Source organism: Lotus japonicus, chromosome 4 (assembly GCF_012489685.1).
Source record: "Lotus japonicus ecotype B-129 chromosome 4, LjGifu_v1.2".
Lineage (NCBI taxonomy): Eukaryota > Viridiplantae > Streptophyta > Magnoliopsida > Fabales > Fabaceae > Lotus > Lotus japonicus.
In genome coordinates, this window is record NC_080044.1 from 16122044 (window position 1) to 16145676 (window position 23633).

At 41.2% G+C, this 23633-nt stretch overlaps 1 protein-coding gene across 1 annotated transcript; it reads left to right on the top strand.

The window, feature by feature from the left end:
• The first annotated feature begins 2605 nt into the window (after positions 1-2605).
• Positions 2606-4492, top strand: LOC130712375 (oxygen-evolving enhancer protein 1, chloroplastic-like). Its single transcript, XM_057562211.1, has 2 exons — positions 2606-3024; positions 4213-4492. Exons 1-2 carry the CDS (start codon positions 2606-2608, stop codon positions 4490-4492), a joined length of 699 nt encoding a protein of 232 aa, XP_057418194.1.
• The last annotated feature ends 19141 nt before the right edge of the window (positions 4493-23633 follow it).

Below are 23633 nucleotides of genomic sequence, written 5' to 3' on the forward strand. Positions count from 1 at the left end.
CCAAGTTACCCCAAGTTTTTAATGCTTTTGCTATGAGTCTTAATTGTATGCCTCCCGCCGGGAGATAAACTATGCGGGACGTTCCTCTTAGGGAATTTTAAACGTCTGCCCATGTGCTTCTTCCCCACGTTCCAACGGTTCACCGTTGACCACCGGCCACGAACTCTCAAGCCTTTATTGCAAGTCGCTCCTTTTCTAAGAAAAACTCCTCGAGAAACTGCTCCATCAATAACTTCAGGAGACTGAACCGGGCTTATAAATAAGAACCAAAACGCACAATATTCACATCTCATCTGCTTTCTAAAACATCAAGGAAATGGCATCCTACATTGCCTGTTTGGGAGAGCTCAGGAAGAAAGCTTTTGATGAAGACCTCTTCATCAACGTCAGGCATCCGGAAGATCCCAACGTCTACGACCTGACCAACAAACTGTTGGGAATGGATCTGAGTCCTGAGATGGACGCTATCCTCCGATATTTTCTCTGCTTCGTGGAGGAAATTCAAGAGCTCTGTCGGCGGGAGCTAGATCTGCTAGAGGAGAAAGAAACGGTGATAACAGCTTTGGAGACGGTGGAAGAAGGTCCTGAGAAGCGGGAGCTGAGCCGGAAACTTTGCAACTTAGAGTACAGGCAATACCGGTTGGAGCTTGAGAGGACAGAGCAGCGCAAAGAATGTAGGAAAATGAGGAGAGACCCCCCCTTTTAAATGTATTAAGTCAAGTATTTTAATAAAAGTTTTGTTTCCCGAATTGTTTTGACGTGCACTATTATGAACATACGAGCAAACTAATAATCGAGTTAGTAAGTCGCCCCAATATAAACAGATAAATGAAGGAATAGATGAATAATTAAATGAGCGAAGGATAGTTAAGCGGGCGAGGCGGGCGGCCCGCTACTTATCTTCGCCTTTTGTTCATCGCTGTTTAGCACGTGTTTTCAGTGCTAGCCTCCCAGTTTTGCGTGAGTAATTTTTCGAGAGTGTGCTACGTGTAACTAGGACTTTCGCTCGGTATTTTACTGAGGCTTTTGTTCGCACCAATATTTCCCGTAAGAGCAGGTGTGGCCCCTCCAGCCTTATTAGGTGGGGACTTAGAGTTGCTCGGGGCCCAATGGCCATATGAGTGTACCCGAGAATTTTGGCCTAGTTAAAAATGCTTCCCGCGTTTCGGGAAGACTCGACTCGCCCATATTTCGGGGAGGTTCTTTGGATAAAGAGCTTATTCGCGCACACCGCCAACGGGTGGCGGCAGGAAGCTCATCCGCACACGTCGCCTGCAGGGGCTACGGTCAGCGCCGAACTTTCCGGAGCGATCCCCACACATCATGGTCGTGTTGGGATCGCCACCTTCAGGAAAATTTTCCTACCAGGTTGCCGTCTCAGTTCGATAGTTAGGAGTATTGCTAAGAATATCCTTTTTTATTTGATTTGTTTAAATTTTACATCAAGGGATGCCTCGTTAAAAAACTCCCGTGTCGGAGAAAAAGAGTGCATCTTTATTTTGGTCCTTGCTTTTTGGGTCTCCTTCTCGATTAAAGTATAACTCCCAGCGTCCTGTCTTCCTCGCCCTCTTTGCCTTTCCCGCCGTTGCGAGGGATTTGTCCCCGTTCTTCTTCGCGATTGGCGGGTCGAGCTGACTTCGTTGGTCTTCCGCCCACATCCCTTAATCGCTCGGCCTCCCTCTTGTTACCCCTTCCTTGTGCTATTTTCTTTCCTTCATTCCTAGTCTGACGATGAGTTTCTCCCTCTCCTGTCTTCCGAGGGGGCCAAGCAAATGCAGGCGGCTCCCCACAAACAGTTCCTCTTTTCCCCTAATTGAAGAGGTCAACGTTATCTTCTACGAGTTCACTCAAGCATTGTTCTTAGTCCTTGGTGAGTCTGGGCTCGATTGCCAGTATTCCTCTACTGGTAGCGTTCATGTCCCAGTCCTCGTCATACCACTCATTATCTTTTTGAGCGTAGAGCTTGCCTTCTCTTATCCTACGGGATTCTTCGCCCTGATTCCTCCCCTTCCCTTCGTCGCTGTCACTCTGGCTCTGTGCTCCCAAACGCTCTTGTTCGCCTTCACCGCCTTCAGACGTCCCAATCTCGTGGCACCTGTGCCCGTCGCCAGCTCCTTTTCTGCCATACAGGTTGAAGCAGTGGCTATGGCACTTCCTCGCCCCCTTTTGGTCTACTGCCAGTTTCCCTATCCTCCCGCAAAGTAGGGGATATTTTACCGCAAGGTGGGCTGTAGATATCACTGCATGGAGGCGATTTAAGGTACCTCGCCCTTTGATGACGTTATAAGCGGTCGCGACTTGTAGGACCAGATATTTTATCCTCAAGAGCTCGGCGTCCTCGCCCACTCCGAAAACTGTATCCAACTCTACGTAGCCACGTACCTAAACTTGTTTCCCAGAGAAACCTACCAAACTTCCCGCGTATGGCTTTAAATCCTTGTCCGTCAGCCCCATCTGTCTGAATGCGTCCTCATAGATTATATCCGCCGAGCTGCCCTGGTCTAAAAGCACCCTCTATACATTGAAACCTTTTATTCTTACCATTACCACTACCAGATCGTCAGTATGAGCCTTTATTCCCTCGAAATCCGCGGTCCATATCACTATGTACCGATGCAGTCGCCCCCACTGTCTCCCGACCCTCCGCCGATACGTCGTTGCAAACTTCGAAACGTCCAGCGATTGTGTTCGTTGCTTCAACCGTTCCTCCGCCCTCGCCGCTATCAGTTTCTTCAAATTCCTTCTTCGCCATCAGAGAGCAAGTGCGGAAGGTGCTCCGAAGAGGCTAACCTTCGATGAAATTCAGAGCAAGACATACATGGAAGTGAAGGGAACCGGAACCGCAAACCAATGCCCCACCATTGAAGGGGGAGTGGAATCATTTTCCTTCAAGGCCGGGAAGTACAATGCCAAGAAGTTCTGCCTTGAACCCACTTCATTCACAGTGAAGGCAGAGGGAGTAGCCAAGAACGCCCCACTTGAGTTCCAAAACACCAAGCTCATGACACGTCTGTGTAAGATCAAGTTTTGATCTAGTAGTACAACTCTATGTTTTGATGATTACAAGTTAACCTTTTGATATGAACAATTGTGGTACTCTAACGTGTTTTTCTGAGTGTGCTATTTACAGGCTCTGACCTCAACTCAATCTCACACAAATCAGAAGCACTGTGTATAAAGAGTGACCCAAGCAACGCTTTCGCATTCACCATGTTCAGTATGAACAGTGGAAAAGCTTCAGAAGTTCTACAAACTCTGATGAGGACTCAGTCACTAGAAGCTCTGAAGATCCAGAAGTTCTGATAACCAAGAAACACTGAAGGTTCAGATGTTCTGATGGTGTAGAAGACTCTGAAGATCCAGAAGCTGAATAGTGGAAACTCTGAAGTCCAGAAGCAAGAAACTCTGAAGGCCATGTTCTTCCCTCTGAGTTCAGAATCAGAAGAAACAATGGTCAGAGGATCTGTGCTTTCCCTCTGACTCTGATCAACCGGCTTCACAAGTTCCAATACGAAGCATTTCTCTGATCAGAAGTCTCCTAGGTTAAAAGGTCAAGTCACTATCCGAGTACAAAAGCAAGTGTACCTTCCTGACGACCTACCTAACGTTCTCAGCCACAGCAGAAGCTGGATTTTCCAGAACTGCCCTCCAACGGTAGCATTTCCCATGCATTGCTCAACCCTAATCCTTGGAGTATATATAGAGGCTGAAGATTGAAAGAAGTGGCTAGAAGTAATACATACGCGCAAGACATATTCAAATTATTCTAAGCTTTCTTTCATCTGAAATTCATTGAGTTTACTATTAGCTTTTTAGAAGCAAATCTCTTGTAAACAATTCTTTGATAAACAGTTTGTTTAGTTCCTTTAGGAGATCAAGGTTGATCGGATCCTAGAGAAGACTAAGAGAGTGAATCTTAGTGTGAGCTAAGTCAGTGTATTGTTAGTCACTTGTAGTTTTCAAGTGCAGTTGTAACAATTATCTGATTAGTGGATTGCCTTCATTCTAAGAAGGAAGAAATCACCTTAACGGGTGGACTGGAGTAGTTTGAGTGATTTATCAAGTGAACCAGGATAAAATCCTTGTGTGCTTTTCTATCTCTTATCTTTAGCACTTAAGTTCTCGAAAGATTTGTCAAAATCTTTAAGGTGGAAGTTTTGTACTGAAAACGTTATTCAAACCCCCCCTTTCTACCGTTTTTCATACCTTCAGTCTGACCTACACCCTCGACGAGATCGAAGGATCCTTTGAGGTTTCCTCTGATTTCACTGTCAAGTTAGAGGAGAAAGATGGCATTGACTACGCTGCTGTCACAGTTCAGCTTCCCGGTGGCGAGCGTGTTCCGTTCCTTTTCACCATCAAACAGTTGGTAGCATCTGGGAAGCCAGACAGCTTCAGTGGGGAGTTTCTAGTGCCATCATACCGTGGATCTTCTTTCTTGGACCCAAAGGGAAGAGGTGCTTCAACTGGTTATTGTAAGATCAAGTTTTGATCGAGTAGTACAACTCTATGTTTTGATGATTACAAGTTAACATTTTAGTATGAACAATTTTGATACTCTAACGTGTTTTTCTGAGTGTGCTTTTACAGGCTCTGACCTATATCTAATCTCACACAAATCAGAAGCACTGTGCTTAAAGAGTGTCCCAAGCAACGCTTTCGCAATCTCTATGTTCAGTCTGAACAATAGAAAAGCTTCAGAAGATCTGAAGTATATCAAGATCTGATGTGGACTCAGTCATTTGAAGTTCTGAAGATCCAGACGTTCTGACAACCCAGACACTCTGAAGGTTCAGATGTTCTGAAGGTGTAGAAGACTCTGAAGATCCAGAAGTTGAAAAGTGGAGACTCTGATGTCCAGAAGCAAGATGGCTTTGAAGACCAAGTACTTCGCTCTGAGTTCAGAATCAGAAGATACAATGGACAGAGGATCCATGCTTCCCTCTGACTCTTAGCAACGAGCTTCACAAGTTCCAACACGAAGCATTACTCTGATCAGAAGTCTACTAGGTTTAAGGTCAAGTCACTATCCAAGTACAAAAGCAAATGTACTATCCTGACGACCTACCTAACACTCTCAGCCACAACAGAAGATGGAAATTCCAGACCTGCCCTCCAACGGTAGCATTCCCATGCAGTGTTCAAACCCTAATCCATGGAGTATAAATAGAGGCTGAAGATTGAAAGATGCGGTTGGAAGAATCTCATTCGCGCAAGCTATATTCAAACCTTCTAAGCATTCTTTCATCTCTGAATTCATTATGTTTACTACAAGCTTTTTAGAAGCAATCTCTTTGTAAACGAATCTCAATTAAACAGTTGTTTAGTTTACCTTTAGGAGATCAAGGTTGATCGGATCCTAGAGAAGACTAAGAGAGTGAATCTTAGTGTGAGCTAAGTCAGTGTATTATTAGTCACTTGTAGGTTTCAAGTGCAGTTGTAACTTTACCTGATTAGTGGATTGCCTTCATTCTAAGAAGGAAGAAATCACCTTAACGGGTGGACTGGATTAGCTTGAGTGATTCATCAAGTGAACCAGGATAAATCCTTGTGTGCTTTCCTATCTCTTATCTTAAGCACTTTATTTGTTCACGAAAGATTTGATAAAATCTTAAGGTGAAAGTTTTTATTCTGAAAACGTTATTCAGACCCCCCCTTTCTACCGTTTTTCATACCTTCAATTGGTATCAGAGCGCAAGTTCTGATTACCACACCTAACAGTGTTCAGTGATCCGGGCCGGTGTGAAAAACAAATGGTTACCACCAGTGAAACGCAAAAAGATGGTTACAATGCAAAACCTCCCATGTTCGATGGGCAAAGATTCGAATATTGGAAAGACAGATTAGAAAGCTTCTTTCTGGGTTTCGATGCAGATCTCTGGGATATCACTGTGGATGGCTATGAGCGTCCAGTTGATGCAGATGGTAAGAAGATTTCTAGATCAGAGATGACTGCTGAACAAAAGAAGCTCTACTCACAGCACCATAAAGCTAGAGCTATTCTTCTTAGTGCTATTTCCTATGAAGAGTACCAGAAGATCACAGATCGTGAGTTTGCCAAGGGCATCTTTGATTCCTTGAAGATGTCTCATGAAGGAAACAAGAAAGTGAAACAATCAAAGGCGCTGTCCTTGATCCAGAAATATGAATCCTTCATCATGGAGCCCAGCGAGTCCATTGAGGATATGTTTTTCCAGATTTCAGTTGCTGGTAGCTGGAATTAGACCTCTCAACAAGAGCTACACAACAAAAGATCATGTCATAAGGGTCATCAGAAGCCTTCCTGAAAGCTGGATGCCTTTAGTGACCTCAATAGAGCTCACAAGAGATATTGAGAGTATGAGTCTAGAAGAACTCATAAGCATACTGAAATGTCATGAGCTGACGCGCTCAGAGATGCAGGATCTGAGGAAGAAATCAATAGCCTTAAAATCTAAATCTGAGAAGGCTAAATATGAGAAGTCAAAAGCTCTCCAAGCTGAAGCAGAAGAATCTGAAGAAGCATCAGAAGATTCTGATGAAGATGAGCTGACTCTGATTTCAAAGAGACTCAACCGCATCTGGAAGCACAGACAGAGCAAGTACAGAGGCTCTGGAAAGGCCAAAGGAAAGTCTGAATCCTCATCAGGGCAGAAGAAGTCCTAAATCAAGGAAGTCACATGTTTCGAGTGCAAAGAATCAGGACACTACAAAAGTGACTGTCCAAGGCTGAAAAAGGACAAGAAGCCAAAGAAGCACTTCAAGACAAAGAAAAGTCTGATGGTGACTTTTGATGAATCAGAGTCAGAGGATGGTGACTCTGATAGTGAAGTTCAAGGTCTTATGGCTATTGTCAAAGACAAAGGAGCAGAGTCAAAAGATGAAACTGACTCTGACTCAGCATCAGAAGGAGATCCTAACTCAGACGATGAAAATGAGGTATTCGCTTCTTTCTCAACCTCTGAACTGAAACATGCTTTGTCTGATATTATTGATAAGTATAACTCCTTATTTACTAAGCATAAAAAGTTGAAAAAGGATTTCTCTTCTGCTTCTAAGACTCCCTCTAAACATGAGAAAATTATTTCTGACTTGAAAAATGATAATCATGCTTTAGTGAATTCTAACTCTGTGCTTAAGAACCAAATTGCTAAGTTAGAAGAAGTAATTGCTTGTGATGCCTCTGATAGTAAACATGAATCTAAGTATGAAAAATCTTTTCAAACATTCCTGACTAAAAGCGTAGACAGAAGCTTAATGGCTTCAATGATCTATGGCGTAAGCAGAAATGGAATGCATGGAATTAGCTATTCTAAACCTAATAGAAATGAGCCTTCTATGCCTAAGGCTAAATCATTATATGAATGCTTTGTTCCCTCTGGTACTATATTGCCTGATCCATTACCTGTTAAAGTTGCTAACCCCCCTCTCAAAAAGGGAACCTTCTCCATGTCTAAGTATCTTGCAAAAATTCCTTTACACTATCATGTTGAGAAACCCAAGGTAATCAGAACCTCTGGGGTAACTAACAAGAGAGGACCCAGAAAGTGGGTACCTAAGGACAAGATTATCTATGTTGCAGATATCCTTGATGGCTCCACTGAAACACAAATCATGGTATCTGGACAGTGGATGCTCGCGTCACATGACGGGAGAAAAGCGTATGTTCCAAGAGCTAAAACTTAAGCCTGGAGGCGAAGTTGGCTTTGGTGGCAACGAAAAGGGTAAAATTGTTGGTACTGGTACTATTTGTGTAGATAGTAGTCCATGCATTGATAATGTGTTATTGGTAGATGGCTTAACACATAACTTATTGTCTATAAGTCAATTAGCTGACAAGGGTTATGATGTTATCTTCAATCAAAAGTCCTGCCGGGCTGTAAGTCAGATCGATGGCTCTGTTCTGTTTAACAGCAAGAGGAAGAACAACATTTATAAGATCAGATTATCTGAGTTGGAATCTCAGAATGTGAAGTGCCTTCTTTCTGTTAATGAAGAGCAATGGGTATGGCATAGACGGTTAGGGCATGCCAGTATGAGAAAGATTTCTCAGCTGAGTAAGCTAAACCTTGTCAGGGGCTTACCCACTCTAAAGTTCTCTTCAGACGCTCTTTGTGAAGCATGTCAGAAAGGCAAATTCACAAAAGTCCCTTTCAAGGCAATGAATGTTGTCTCAACCTCAAGGCCGTTGGAACTTCTGCATATCGACCTGTTTGGACCAGTGAAAACTGAGTCTATAGGTGGCAAGAGATATGGGATGGTCATTGTTGACGACTATAGCCGCTGGACATGGGTAAAATTTCTAACCCGCAAGGATGAGTCTCATTCTGTGTTCTCTACCTTCATAGCCCAAGTGCAAAACGAGAAGGCTTGTAGGATTGTGCGTGTCAGAAGTGACCATGGTGGAGAGTTTGAGAATGACAAGTTTGAGAGTCTGTTTGATTCCTATGGAATTGCACATGATTTCTCTTGTCCCAGAACTCCTCAACAAAATGGGGTTGTTGAGAGGAACCATGCTCCAAGAAACTGGCATGGCTAAGCACTTTTGGGCAGAGGCAGTAAACACAGCGTGTTACATTCAGAACAGAATCTCTGTGAGACCAATTCTGAATAAGACTCCCTATGAATTGTGGAAGAATATAAAACCCAACATTTCATATTTTCATCCTTTTGGTTGTGTTTGTTATGTTCTTAATACTAAGGATATATTGCATAAATTTGATGCTAAGTCTTCTAAATGTCTATTACTTGGTTACTCTGATCGTTCTAAAGGTTTCAGATTCTATAATACTGATGCTAAAACAATTGAAGAATCTATTCATGTCAGATTTGACGATAAGCTTGACTCTGACGAGTCAAAGCTAGTTGAAAAATTTGCAGATTTAAGTATAAGTGTTTCTGACAAAGGCAAAGCTCCAGAGGAAGCTGAGCCAGAGGAAGATGAACCAGAAGAAGCTGGTCCCTCTGATTCACAATCTCAGAAGAAGAGCAGAATCACTGCGGCTCATCCTAAGGAATTGATTCTGGGCAACAAAGATGAACCTGTCAGAACCAGATCAGCCTTCAGACCCTCTGAAGAGACCTTGCTTAGTCTGAAAGGATTGGTGTCCTTAATTGAACCCAAGTCCATTGATGAAGCTCTTCAGGACAAGGACTGGATTCTGGCTATGGAAGAAGAACTGAATCAATTTTCCAAAAATGATGTTTGGAGCCTAGTGAAGAAACCTCAAAGTGTCCATGTGATTGGAGCCAAATGGGTATTCAGAAACAAACTGAATGAGAAAGGAGATGTAGTCATAAATAAGGCAAGGCTAGTTGCTCAAGGCTACAGTCAGCAGGAAGGAATAGACTACACTGAAACGTTTGCTCCAGTAGCAAGACTAGAAGCAATTAGACTGTTGATCTCTTTCTCAGTGAATCACAATATAATTCTTCATCAGATGGATGTCAAGAGTGCCTTCCTAAACGGTTACATCTCAGAGGAAGTCTATGTTCATCAACCCCCAGGCTTTGAAGATGAGAAGAACCCATACCATGTTTTCAAACTAAAGAAATCCCTATATGGTCTGAAGCAAGCTCCCAGAGCATGGTATGAGAGACTCAGCTCATTCCTTCTGGAGAACGAGTTTGTAAGGGGTAAAGTAGATACAACTCTCTTTTGCAAAACTTACAAAGATGATATCTTAATTGTGCAAATATATGTTGATCAAACACCAGAAGGAACATATATCCATCAGAGCAAGTACACTAAAGAACTTCTGAAGAAGTTCAACATGCTGGAATCTACAGTTGCCAAAACTCCAATGCATCCTACATGCATCCTGGAGAAAGAAGATGCAAGTGGTAAAGTTTGTCAGAAGCTCTATCGTGGTATGATAGGATCACTTCTATACTTAACTGCATCTAGGCCAGATATCTTGTTTAGTGTTCACTTATGTGCTCGTTTCCAATCAGATCCGAGGGAAACCCACTTAACTGCTGTTAAGAGGATCCTGAGATATCTGAAAGGTACCACTAACCTTGGCTTGATGTATAAGAAAACATCAGAGTATAAGCTTTCAGGTTATTGTGATGCTGATTATGCTGGAGATAGAACAGAGAGAAAAAGCACTTCTGGAAATTGTCAATTTCTGGGAAGCAATCTAGTCTCATGGGCAAGCAAGAGGCAATCAACCATTGCACTATCTACTGCAGAGGCAGAATACATCTCAGCAGCAATATGCAGCACTCAGATGCTCTGGATGAAACATCAGCTGGAGGATTATCAAATCCTTGAGAGCAATATCCCAATCTACTATGATAACACTGCTGCAATGTCACTAAGTAAGAATCCTATCTTACATTCAAGGGCAAAGCACATTGAGGTAAAGTATCATTTTATTAGAGATTATGTTCAAAAGGGCGTACTTCTTTTGAAGTTTGTTGATACTGACCATCAATGGGCAGATATCTTTACAAAACCCTTAGCAGAGGATAGCTTTAACTTCATTCTGAAAAATCTGAATATGGACTTTTGTCCAGCATGAAGATGGATCAGAACCTCTGACTATGATGCTTCTCTATCAGAAGATGTCTAGTTCAGAAGGTAACTCCATCAGAGTTTAAGTACCCATTGGTGCTCACCCTGAAGCTGAGATAGTAAACGTGTGTCAGTTGCTATGATACATCGTTCCTTGTGCCCGTCTGACAGTCTGTCGTAATGAGTGTTGATGTGCTTCTCTCCAACGTGCGCTATTGGTATTAGCTGCTGCTATGATAAATTTATTTTCTCAACCGTTGATTTTATTTTGTTTTTAATCAACAACGGTTATTTTCAAAACCCACTATACACACACGATCTCCATCACTTCTGTTTATACTATCTCTCTCTCTTCGTTTGTAAAACCCGTATCCCCACGATCTCTCTCTCTCTCTCTCTCTCTCTCTCTCTCTCTTCATCCCCTCTCTTCGACCCAAACCTTCAACCGCTCAAAAATGGTGAAATTCAACAGAAGAGTGGTTCTGCATGAACAACAGCTGAGAAGTAAGTTATTGGAAGCTGTTGAAGAAGCCAGAAGAAAGAAAGAACAAGCAGAAGAAGCTGCTCGTCAGAGGCTGAAAGGATTGCAAATGCAAAGTTAGAGGCTGAAAGGCTAGAAGCTGAAGCTGAAGGTCTCAGATGTCAAGCACTTGCACAGTACCTTTCACACATGCTGAAGTTCCTCACTCTGCTCAGGATGTTCCCTCAACTTCTACACAGCCAAGTTCTTCCAGACTTGATATCTTGGAACAACGTCTCAACTCCAATGAGACTCTCCTGATGGACATGAATCGAGCCCTTCAAGAACTTCTGCGTCGCTCTGAAAAGCCTTAGTTTTTAGGATTTCTTTCATTTTTCTTCTTTAATCTATTTTACTTTTATTTTAAGATATTTGCTTTATGAGTTATACTTGTTTAATTTCTTAAGTATTTGTTCATTCTGTGTTTATTATTGCATCAATTATAACACATGTTCGCAATTTTTTTTTTCATATATCATCCATAATCATTACATCATACATTATATCCCTATATCTAGAATGGAGGATCCTTCCTCATTCTTCTGCATTCTTGGCGCTGCTCCACTCTCTCCTTCTCCAGACGATCCAGTGTATACTCTAGGTTGCCGAGTTTGATACTCAGCTCTTCCTTCTCCAGACCATCTTCTATCGTCTTGAGTCTCCTTTCCACTATTTCTTTCTCTTCCAGCAGATTCAGCTCCAGCTGGCATAGCTCCTGAATCTCCTCCACGAAGCAGAGGAATTCCTTCAGATCTTTCTCCAGCTCTGGACCAAGATCTTCCTGCAGCAGTGTCTTCGTCAGCTCATGTATGGTTCTTGAACCATCAGGGTGCCAGACGTTGAGGAACATATCTTCCTCGAAGGCTTTCCTTCTGAGCTCTTCTAATGCAACTATGTATGAAGCCATTTATCTTTATGGAATTAAGCTTGTTGTGAAGTTTACTCCGTTTCTACCTGCTTTATATAAGAATCCCCTTCTCTCCGGAAGTTTTTGCTACTGCAGTTTCTCGAGGATAAATCCTTGGTAACTGAAGCTTCTCTTTACTCTCGTGGCCGGTGGTAAACGTTCTACACATGCATTAATTAACTCCTTAATTCATTAATCTCAGTACTTAATTCTCCGTCTTTTCGAACTTAATCCTTCCTTCAGGGGGAGTACCTTGTACTTCAAGCTAAGTTTTTCACACCCCCAAGCTTTTTGCTTATGACAAAAAGGGGAAATATAACTCAAAGTTTTTGATGTATATGCTGATTAGTGTGATTTAATTATTTGGAGAATTTAAGAGTTCCACTGCTATGACCATAAATATGTCACTGGGCAAATACAAGGAATACATTTCACTTCTTCTGAAGTGATTTAATTTGACTCTGATACCCTGCTTGTGACTCTGAATACCTATGCGCTCTGATTATTTCATTTCATCTATGTCATGCGCTTTCACTCTGAACTCTTATATTATTTAGCTCAGAATCTAGACATTACTAACGTTTTCATTAAGTCTTAGATTCAGGGGGGGCTAAGCTCAGAATCAAGTTCTAACTTGGATTCAGAATGAGCAAAATAAACCATTCACATCAGGATAAGTCTATTTCTATTCTTTATACTCTGAGTGAATTCAGTTTATTGTTTAAGAATTGTTCATCAAAATACTTGGTTTTGTCATCATCAAAAAGGGGGAGATTGTAAGATCAAGTTTTGATCGAGTAGTACAACTCTATGTTTTGATGATTACATGTTAACATTTTAGTATGAACAATTTTGATACTCTAACGTGTTTTTCTGAGTGTGCTTTTACAGGCTCTGACCTATATCTAATCTCACACAAATCAGAAGCACTGTGTATAAAGAGTGTCCCAAGCAACGCTTTCGCAATCTCTATGTTCAGTCTGAACAATAGAAAAGCTTCAGAAGATCTGAAGTATATCAAGATCTGATGTGGACTCAGTCATTTGAAGTTCTGAAGATCCAGACGTTCTGACAACCCAGACACTCTGAAGGTTCAGATGTTCTGAAGGTGTAGAAGACTCTGAAGATCCAGAAGCTGAAAAGTGGAGACTCTGATGTCCAGAAGCAAGATGGCTCTGAAGACCAAGTACTTCGCTCTGAGTTCAGAATCAGAAGATACAATGGTCAGAGGATCCATGCTTCCCTCTGACTCTGATCAACGAGCTTCACAAGTTCCAACACAAAGCATTACTCTGATCAGAAGTCTACTAGGTTTAAGGTCAAGTCACTATCCAAGTACAAAAGCAAATGTACTATCCTGACGACCTACCTAACACTCTCAGCCACAACAGAAGCTGGAAATTCCAGACCTGCCCTCCAACGGTAGCATTCCCATGCAGTGTTCAAACCCTAATCCTTGGAGTATAAATAGAGGCTGAAGATTGAAAGATACGGTTGGAAGAATCTCATTCGCGCAAGCTATATTCAAACCTTCTAAGCATTCTTTCATCTCTGAATTCATTGTGTTTACTACAAGCTTTTTAGAAGCAATCACTTTGTAAACGAATCTCAATTAAACAGTTGTTTAGTTTACCTTTAGGAGATCAAGGTTGATCGGATCCTAGAGAAGACTAAGAGAGTGAATCTTAGTGTGAGCTAAGTCAGTGTATTGTTAGTCACTTGTAGGTTTCAAGTGCAGTTGTAACTTTACCTGATTAGTGGATTGTCTTCATTCTAAGAAGGAAGAAATCACCTTAACGGGTGGACTGGATTAGCTTGAGTGATTCATCAAGTGAACCAGGATAAAATCCTTGTGTGCTTTCCTATCTCTTATCTTAAGTGAAGGTATGAAAAACGGTAGAAAGGGGAGGTTTGAATAACGTTTTCAGAATAAAACTTCCACCTTAAAGATTTTAACAAATCTTTCGAGAACAAAGTGCTTAAGATAAGAGATAGAAAAGCACACAAGGATTTTATCCTGGTTCACTTGATAAATCCCTCAAGCTAATCCAGTCCACCCGTTAAGGTGATTTCTTCCTTCTTAGAATGAAGGCAATCCACTAATCAGGTAAGTGTTACAACTGCACTTGAAACCTACAAGTGACTAACAATTACACTGACTTAGCTCACACTAAATTCACTCTCTTAGTCTTCTCTAGGATCCGATCAAACTTGATCTCCTAAAGGTAACTAAACAACTGTTTAAGAAAGAATGTTTACAAAGAGTTTGCTTCTGAAAAGCTGATAGTAAACACAATGAATTCAGATGAAAGAATGCTTAGAAGGTTTTGAATATAGCTTGCGCGTGTGTAATTCTTCCAACCGCATCTTTCAATCTTCAGCCTCTATTTATACTCCAAGGATTAGGGTTTGAACGTTGCATGGAAATGCTACCGTTGGAGGGCAGTTCTGGAAATTCCAGCTTCTGCTGTGGCTGAGAATGCTAGGTAGGTCGTCAGGATAGTACATTTGCTTTTGTACTTGGATAGTGACTTGACCTTTAAACCTAGGAGACTTCTGATCAGGGGAATGCTTCATGTTGGAACTTGTGAAGCCGGTTGATCAGAGTCAGAGGGAAGCACAGATCCTTTGACCGTTGTATCTTCTGATTCTGAACTCAGAGGGAAGTACATGGTCTTCAGAGTTGACGAACGCACTGTCGCGGGTGCGTGTCAAAGTATTTTTGCTTTGAATGCAGTACAAGGTGTTAACACCAGGATCGTTCTCACAAGGACTTGATAAATTATCAAATGATATTAGAGTAAAACAAAAAAACCTAAAAGGGGGTTGATTGATTGGATTGAAAAGTAACAAAGCAATAACTAAATAGACTAGACAGAAGAGAGAAAGCGTTAGTCATCGGATTATAACATTCAAGTGCAACAAACCTTCATCGGTTACAAAAGATTAAATCTTCCTCATTGTTTCCCTAATTCGTGAGAGTTGATTAACTAAGCGAAAATCAATTCTCAGTTTCCTAAACTAAGCGATTAAGAAACAGTTACGAACTAACATGAACTAAGCGAACATGCATCAACTCTTATTTCTAAAACTACGGAATTAAGCAAACCCTAGATCAGAAATAAAGATGAAGAGAATTAATAAAGAAGGAATTTGCATTAAGAACAAAACCTCAAGTTTGCAAACACAAGAATATTAAAAATCCTAAGACTAACTATGGAGTTTAGCAACTCATACTAGAAAAGATGGAGAGAGATATTAGAAGAAGGTGGAGGAGGTGATGGTGAGATGTGGTGAGGTGGTTAGGTCTAACAAAAGCCTAAACTCACTTATTTATACTAATAAATAAACTTGTTCATCAAGTAACAATCTTTGTTATCTAAATCTTTTCTAAATCTTCACAAAATCGGGCCCACATAAAGGAGTAAGCTGCTGAACAATCAGGCATTCGCGGGTCTCACAAGAAGTCTGAATCTTCAATTGAGGCAAACATGAGAGTTGTATATATTTAAGTCAGCTTCGCGGGCCTTCAATCGGATCCTAATTCGGAGTTCTGTAGCCCAAGATATGATCATTTTAGTGCAGACTGTTCCAGACTCGCAGAATTAGCGACAGCAACTTTGCAAGGCAATTCTGACCATGTTAGAAGCTTGTTCTCGAATTTCTCTGACATGAAAGTGTTAGGGCTTCGAGTTAGCTTTCCAACGACATATTATAGGCCTTATTTCGATATTTCTAGCTCCATATTCAATCTGTTCTAGCAAAACAGTCACAGAAACTAAAAGTGTAGAATTAAGCACTTTTCCATGAATAATCCAAATAAACCCTAATGGTCAAAACATGGCTAAGTCATAACAATTAAGCACAAAAATATATATAATGAAGCTTAGAAAGACACACGTAAAGTGCATTAATTATGCGCTTATCAAATACCCCCACACTTAACCTTTTGCACTCCTGGGCAAAACTTAACTTCAAATAAGATTCAGAAAATCAATTATGATAACAAGTACTTCCTAAAACATAAAAACTCAGCTCACACTTATCTTTGAGAAGTAGAAATTCAGGTTTATGAGCAAGAAAACAACCACTTCATTTTCCACAGAGATTAGACAAACAAGAACTCCATCACCTACATTCCAAGCCAACAAGTATTGCAAATTGTACATCAAAGTTGGATGCAAGTGTTATGTGTAAGATCAAGTTTTGATCTAGTAGTACAACTCTATGTTTTGATGATTACAAGTTAACCTTTTGATATGAACAATTGTGATACTCTAACGTGTTTTTCTGAGTGTGCTATTCACAGGCTTTGACCTCAACTCAATCTCACACAAATCAGAAGCACTGTGTATAAAGAGCGACCCAAGCAACGCTTTCGCATTCACCATGTTCAGTATGAACAGTGGAAAAGCTTCAGAAGTTATGAAGTTATACAAACTCTGATGTGGACTCAGTCACTAGAAGTTCTGAAGATCCAGAAGGTCTGATAACCAAGAAACACTGAAGGCTCAGATATTCTGATGGTGTAGAAGACTCTGAAGATCCAGAAGCTGATTAGTGAAATTCTGATGTCCAGAAGCAAGATACTCTGAAGACCATGTACTTCCCTCTGAGTTCAGAATCAGAAGAAACAATGGTCAGAGGATCTGGGCTTTCCCTCTGACTCTGATCAACCGGCTTCACAAGTTCCAACATGAAGCTTTCTCCTGATCAGAAGTCTCCTAGGTTTAAAGGTCAAGTCGCTATCCAAGTACAAAAGCAACTGTACCTTCCTGACGACCTACCTAACAGTCTCAGACACAGCAGAAGCTGGATTTTCCAGAACTGCCCTCCAACGGTAGCATTTCCCATGCAACGCTCAACCCTAATCCTTGGAGTATATAAAGAGGCTGAAGACTGAAAGAAGCGGTGAGAAGCATTCACATACGCGCAAGACAAATTCAAATTCTTCTAAGCTTTCTTTCATCTGAAATTCATTGAGTTTACTATTAGCTTTTTAGAAGCAAATCTCTTGTAAACAATTCTTTGATAAACAGTTTGTTTAGTTCCTTTAGGAGATCAAGGTTGATCGGATCCTAGAGAAGACTAAGACAGTGAATCTTAGTGTGAGCTAAGTCAGTGTAATTGTTAGTCACTTGTAGGTTTCAAGTGCAGTTGTAACTCTTACCTGATTAGTGGATTGCCTTCATTCTAAGAAGGAAGAAATCACCTTAACGGGTGGACTGGAGTAGCTTGAGTGATTTATCAAGTGAACCAGGATAAAATCCTTGTGTGCTTTTCTATCTCTTATCTTTAGCACTTAAGTTCTCGAAAGATTTGTCAAAATCTTTAAGGTGGAAGCTTTATCTTGAAAACGTTATTCAAACCCCCCCTTTCTACCGTTTTTCATACCTTCAATTGGTATCAGAGCGCAAGTTCTGATTACCACACCTAACAGTGTTCAGTGATCCGGGCCGGTGTGAAAAACAATGGCTGCCACCACCAGTGAAACTCAAAGAGATGGTTACAATGCAAAGCCTCCTATGTTCGACGGTCAAAGGTTCGAATATTGGAAAGATAGACTGGAAAGTTTCTTTCTGGGTTTCGATGCAGATCTCTGGGATATTATTGTGGATGGCTACGAGCGTCCAGTTGATGCAGATGGCAAGAAGATCCCAAGGTCAGAGATGACTGCAGATCAAAAGAAGCTGTACTCACAACATCACAAAGCAAGAGCAATTCTTCTAAGTGCTATTTCCTATGAAGAGTACCAGAAGATTACAGATCGTGACTTTGCGAAAGGCATTTTCGAATCTCTGAAGATGTCTCATGAAGGAAACAAGAAAGTCAAAGAATCAAAGGCATTGTCTTTGATCCAAAAGTATGAATCCTTCATCATGGAGCCAAATGAGTCCATTGAAGAAATGTTCTCGAGATTTCAGTTGCTTGTAGCTGGCATACGACCTCTCAACAAGAGCTACACAACAAAAGATCATGTCATAAGGGTCATCAGGTGTCTTCCTGAAAGTTGGATGCCTTTAGTGACTTCAATAGAGCTCACGAGAGATGTTGAGAATATGAGTTTAGAAGAACTCATCAGCATTTTGAAATGCCATGAGCTGAAGCGCTCAGAGATGCAAGATCTGAGGAAAAAGTCCATAGCCTTGAAATCTAAATCTGAAAAGGCTAAGGCTGAGAAGTCAAAAGCTCTTCAAGCTGAAGAAGAGGAATCTGAAGAAGCATCAGAAGATTCTGATGAAGATGAGATGACTCTGATCTCCAAGAGACTCAATCGCATCTGGAAGCACAGGCAGAGCAAATACAAAGGCTCTGGAAAGGCAAAAGGAAAGTCTGAATCCTCAGGTCAGAAGAAGTCCTCACTTAAGGAAGTCACATGCTTTGAGTGCAAAGAATCAGGGCACTACAAAAGTGACTGTCCAAAGTTGAAGAAGGACAAGAAGCCAAAGAAGCACTTCAAGACAAAGAAGAGTCTGATGGTGACATTTGATGAATCAGAGTCAGAGGATGTTGACTCTGATGGTGAAGTCCAAGGACTCATGGCTATTGTCAAAGACAAAGAAGCAGAGTCAAAGGGAGCTGTTGACTCTGACTCAGAATCAGAAGGAGATCCTAACTCAGACGATGAAAATGAGGTATTCGCTTCTTTCTCTACCTCTGAACTGAAACATGCATTGTCTGATATCATGGATAAGTATAACTCCTTTTTGTCTAAGCATAAGAAGCTGAAAAAGGACTTATCTGCTGTTTCCAAGACTCCTTCTGAACATGAGAAAATTATTCCTGATTTGAAAAATGATAATCATGCTTTGATCAATTCTAACTCTGTGCTTAAGAACCAGATTGCTAAGTTAGAAGAAATTGTTGCTTGTGATGCCTCTGATTGTAGAAATGAGTCTAAGTATGAAAAGTATTTTCAAAGATTCCTAGCTAAAAGCGTGGATAGAAGCTTAATGGCTTCAATGATCTATGGCGTAAGCAGAAATGGAATGCATGGCATTGGCTATTCTAAACCAATTAGAAATGAGCCCTCTGTGTCTAAAGCTAAATCCTTGTATGAATGCTTTGTTCCCTCTGGTACCATATTGCCTGATCCTTTACCTGCTAAAGTTGCTAAAAACCCTCTTAAAAAGGGATCCCTCTCTATGTCTAAATATCATGCAAATATTCCTTTAAAATATCATGTTGAGACACCCAAGGTGATCAGAACCTCTGGGGTAACTAACAAGAAAGGACCCAGAAAGTGGGTACCTAAGGACAAGATTATCTATGTTGCAGATATCCTTGATAGCTCCACTGAAACACCAATCATGGTATCTGGACAGTGGATGCTCGCGTCACATGACGGGAGAAAGGCGTATGTTCCAAGAGCTAAAACTTAAGCCTGGAGGCGAAGTTGGCTTTGGAGGAAATGAAAAGGGTAAAATTGTTGGTACTGGTACTATTTGTGTAGATAGTAGTCCATGCATTGATAATGTGTTATTGGTAGACGGCTTAACACATAACTTATTGTCTATAAGTCAATTAGCTGACAAGGGTTATGATGTTATATTCAATCAAAAGTCCTGCCGGGCTGTAAGTCAAATCGATGGCTCTGTTCTGTTTAACAGCAAGAGGAAGAACAACATTTATAAGATCAGATTATCTGAGTTGGAGGCTCAGAATGTGAAGTGCCTTCTGTCTGTTAATGAAGAGCAGTGGGTATGGCATAGACGGTTAGGGCATGCCAGTATGAGAAAGATTTCTCAGCTGAGCAAGCTAAACCTTGTCAGGGGCTTACCCAATCTGAAGTTTGCTTCAGACGCTCTTTGTGAAGCATGTCAGAAAGGCAAATTCACAAAAGTCCCTTTCAAGGCAAAGAATGTTGTCTCAACCTCAAGGCCGTTGGAACTTCTGCATATCGACCTTTTTGGACCAGTGAAATCTGAGTCTATAGGTGGAAAGAGATATGGGATGGTTATCGTTGATGACTATAGCCGCTGGACATGGGTAAAGTTTCTAACCCGCAAGGATGAGTCTCATGCTGTGTTCTCTACCTTCATTGCCCAAGTGCAAAACGAGAAGGCTTGTAGGATTGTGCGTGTCAGAAGTGACCATGGTGGAGAGTTTGAGAATGACAAGTTTGAGAGTCTGTTTGATTCCTATGGAATTGCACATGATTTCTCTTGTCCCAGAACTCCTCAACAAAATGGTGTTGTTGAGAGGAAGAACAGAACTCTTCAGGAGATGGCTAGAACCATGCTCCAAGAAACTGGCATGGCTAAGCACTTTTGGGCAGAGGCAGTAAATACAGCATGTTACATTCAGAACAGAATCTCTGTGAGACCAATTCTGAATAAGACTCCTTATGAATTGTGGAAGAACATAAAACCCAACATTTCTTATTTTCATCCTTTTGGCTGTGTTTGTTATGTTCTCAATACTAAGGATAGATTGCATAAATTTGATGCTAAGTCTTCTAAGTGTCTATTACTTGGTTATTCTGATAGATCTAAAGGTTTTAGATTTTATAATACTGATGCCAAGACTATTGAAGAATCTATTCATGTTAGATTTGATGATAAGCTTGACTCTGACCAGTCAAAGCTAGTTGAGATGTTTGCAGATTTAAGCATTAATGTTTCTGACAAAGGCAAAGCTCCAGAGGAAGCTGAGCCAGAGGAAGAAGCTGGTCCCTCTGACTCACAAACTCTGAAGAAGAGCAGAATCACTGCTGCTCACCCTAAGGAATTGATTCTGGGCAACAAAGACGAACCAGTCAGAACCAGATCAGCCTTCAGACCCTCTGAAGAGACCTTGCTCAGTCTGAAAGGATTGGTGTCCTTAATTGAACCCAAGTCCATAGATGAAGCTCTTCAGGACAAGGATTGGATTCTGGCCATGGAAGAAGAATTGAATCAATTCTCCAAGAACGATGTTTGGAGCTTAGTGAAGAAGCCTGAGAGTGTCCATGTAATTGGAACAAAATGGGTATTCAGAAACAAGCTGAATGAGAAAGGAGATGTAGTCAGAAACAAGGCAAGGCTAGTTGCTCAAGGCTACAGCCAGCAGGAAGGAATAGACTACACTGAAACATTTGCTCCAGTAGCAAGACTGGAGGCAATCAGACTGTTGATCTCTTTCTCAGTGAATCACAACATAGTTCTACATCAAATGGACGTGAAGAGTGCCTTCCTAAATGGTTATATTTCAGAGGAAGTCTATGTTCATAAACCCCCAGGTTTTGAAGATGACAAGAAGCCAGACCATGTGTTCAAATTGAAGAAGTCACTCTATGGTCTGAAGCAAGCTCCCAGAGCATGGTATGAGAGACTCAGCTCATTCCTTCTGGAGAATGAGTTTGTAAGGGGTAAAGTAGATACAACTCTTTTTTGCAAAACTTATAAAGATGATATCTTAATTGTGCAAATTTATGTTGATGATATTATATTTGGTTCTGCTAATCAATCTCTATGCAAAGAATTTTCTGAGATGATGCAGGCTGAATCTGAGATGAGTATGATGGGAGAATTAAAGTACTTTATGGGAATACAAGTTGATCAAACACCAGAAGGAACATATATCCATCAGAGCAAGTACACTAAAGAACTTCTGAAGAAGTTCAATATGCTGGAATCTACAGTGGCCAAGACTCCAATGCATCCTACATGCATTCTGGAGAAAGAAGATAAAAGTGGTAAAGTATGTTAGAAGCTCTATCGTGGCATGATAGGTTCACTTCTATACTTAACTGCATCTAGGCCAGACATACTATTTAGTGTTCATTTATGTGCTCGTTTCCAATCAGATCCAAGGGAAACCCACTTAACTGCTGTTAAGAGGATCCTAAGGTATCTGAAAGGCACCACTAACCTTGGCTTGATGTATAAGAAAACATCAGAGTATAAGCTTTCAGGTTATTGTGATGCTGATTATGCTGGAGATAGAACAGAGAGAAAAAGTACTTCTGGAAATTGTCAATTTCTGGGAAGCAATCTAGTCTCATGGGCAAGCAAGAGGCAATCAACCATTGCACTATCAACTGCAGAGGCAGAATATATCTCAGCAGCAATATGCAGCACTCAGATGCTCTGGATGAAACATCAGCTGGAGGATTATCAGATCCTTGAGAGCAATATCCCAATCTATTGTGATAACACTGCTGCAATCTCATTGAGTAAGAATCCTATCTTGCATTCAAGGGCAAAGCACATTGAGGTAAAGTATCACTTTATTAGAGATTATGTATAGAAGGGCGTACTTCTTCTGAAGTTTGTTGATACTGACCATCAATGGGCAGATATCTTTACAAAGCCCTTAGCAGCGGATAGATTTAATTTTATTCTGAAAAATCTGAACATGGACTTTTGTCCAGAGTGAAGATGGATCAGAACCTCTGACTATGATACTTCTTGATCAGAAGATGTCTAGTCCAGAAGGTAACTCAATCAGAGTGTGTGTACCCATTGGTACTGACTCTGAAGCTGAGACAGCAACACGTGTGTCAGTATTTCTGATGCATAGTTCCTTGTGCCCGTGTGACAGTCTGTCATGTTGCGTGTAGATGTGCTTCTCTCCTGTGTGTGATATGTGTATTTACTGTTACTATCTATCTTTAATTTTCAACCGTTGATTTTAAATTGCTTTTTGAATCAACAACGGTTATTTGTCAAAACCCACTATACACACACGATCTCCTTCACTTTCGGTTTTTACTCTCTCTCTCTTCTGCTATTTCAAAACCGCTTACCCTCGATTTCTCTCTCGATCTCTCTTCATCTTTCAACCTTCATCTTCTACCTAAACCTTCAACCGCTCCAAAAATGGTGAGTCAAACCAGAAGAGCTACTGCAGATGCAACCCAGTTCCCTCATATGGTAGTTGGTCTAGCAACAGGTCAAAGGGGTCCTGAGAATCCGAATCAAGATCAAGGTCAAGCTCAAGAGCAGATTATTCCGATTGCAGAATGGGGCTGTGCCGTTCACTGCGTATATGCTCCTGAGGAACTTCAAGTACTGGCAGAATGGAGATTCGACCTCGACAACCTTGCTACAAATGGGTATGATCTTCGTCCTGAAGTCCAAGCTCAAGGTTGGGGAAATTACTTCAACAGGCTTCGAGGACCGGTGTATGACAAACTGATCAAGGAATTCTGGAAGCACGCCGACTGCGATGATACTCAGGTGGTATCTCACATTCTTGGAAGGAAGATCATCATTACAGAGAAGTCTTTCGTGAATCTGCTGGGTGCAGAAACTGCTCTTGGGTATCGTTTCCAATTCACTGAATCGAAGCTGAAACCCAAGACGAAGGATGAGACCAACAAGGCCCTGTACACCAATTACAAACCGGGCAAGACTAATTACAAAGTGATGGACCTTCATCCCAAGCTCAGGATCTGGCACAAGATTTTGCTCAACTGCATACACCAGAGACCAAAGGGCAGTTCCCCAGACTACATCAACTTCAACCAGAAGGCGATGTTGTTCTTCATCCAAGACAAGAAGAAGATCTGCCTTCCCTACTTCCTGTTCTCCTACTTGAAGGAGTGTATCCGGAAGTCTCGTACCACTTCCTTCATCAAGTCAGCAATCAAGTATATTCCCTTTGGGAGACTGTTGTGTGATCTCTTCATTGAGAGTGGCCTCATTCAAGATCTGGTAAATGCTGGATGCACAGAGGATCTGACCACCATTGTCAGTGATGTCTTCACTGCGAATTCTCTAAAG

Bases quoted from the DNA above. Each gene is read 5' to 3' on its own strand.
- LOC130712375 (XM_057562211.1), top strand. From the start codon at position 2,606: ATGTACCGATGCAGTCGCCCCCACTGTCTCCCGACCCTCCGCCGATAC. The intron at 3,025-4,212 runs GTTTTGATCTAG...TCATACCTTCAG, and splicing joins ACACGTCTGTGTAAGATCAA to TCTGACCTACACCCTCGACG.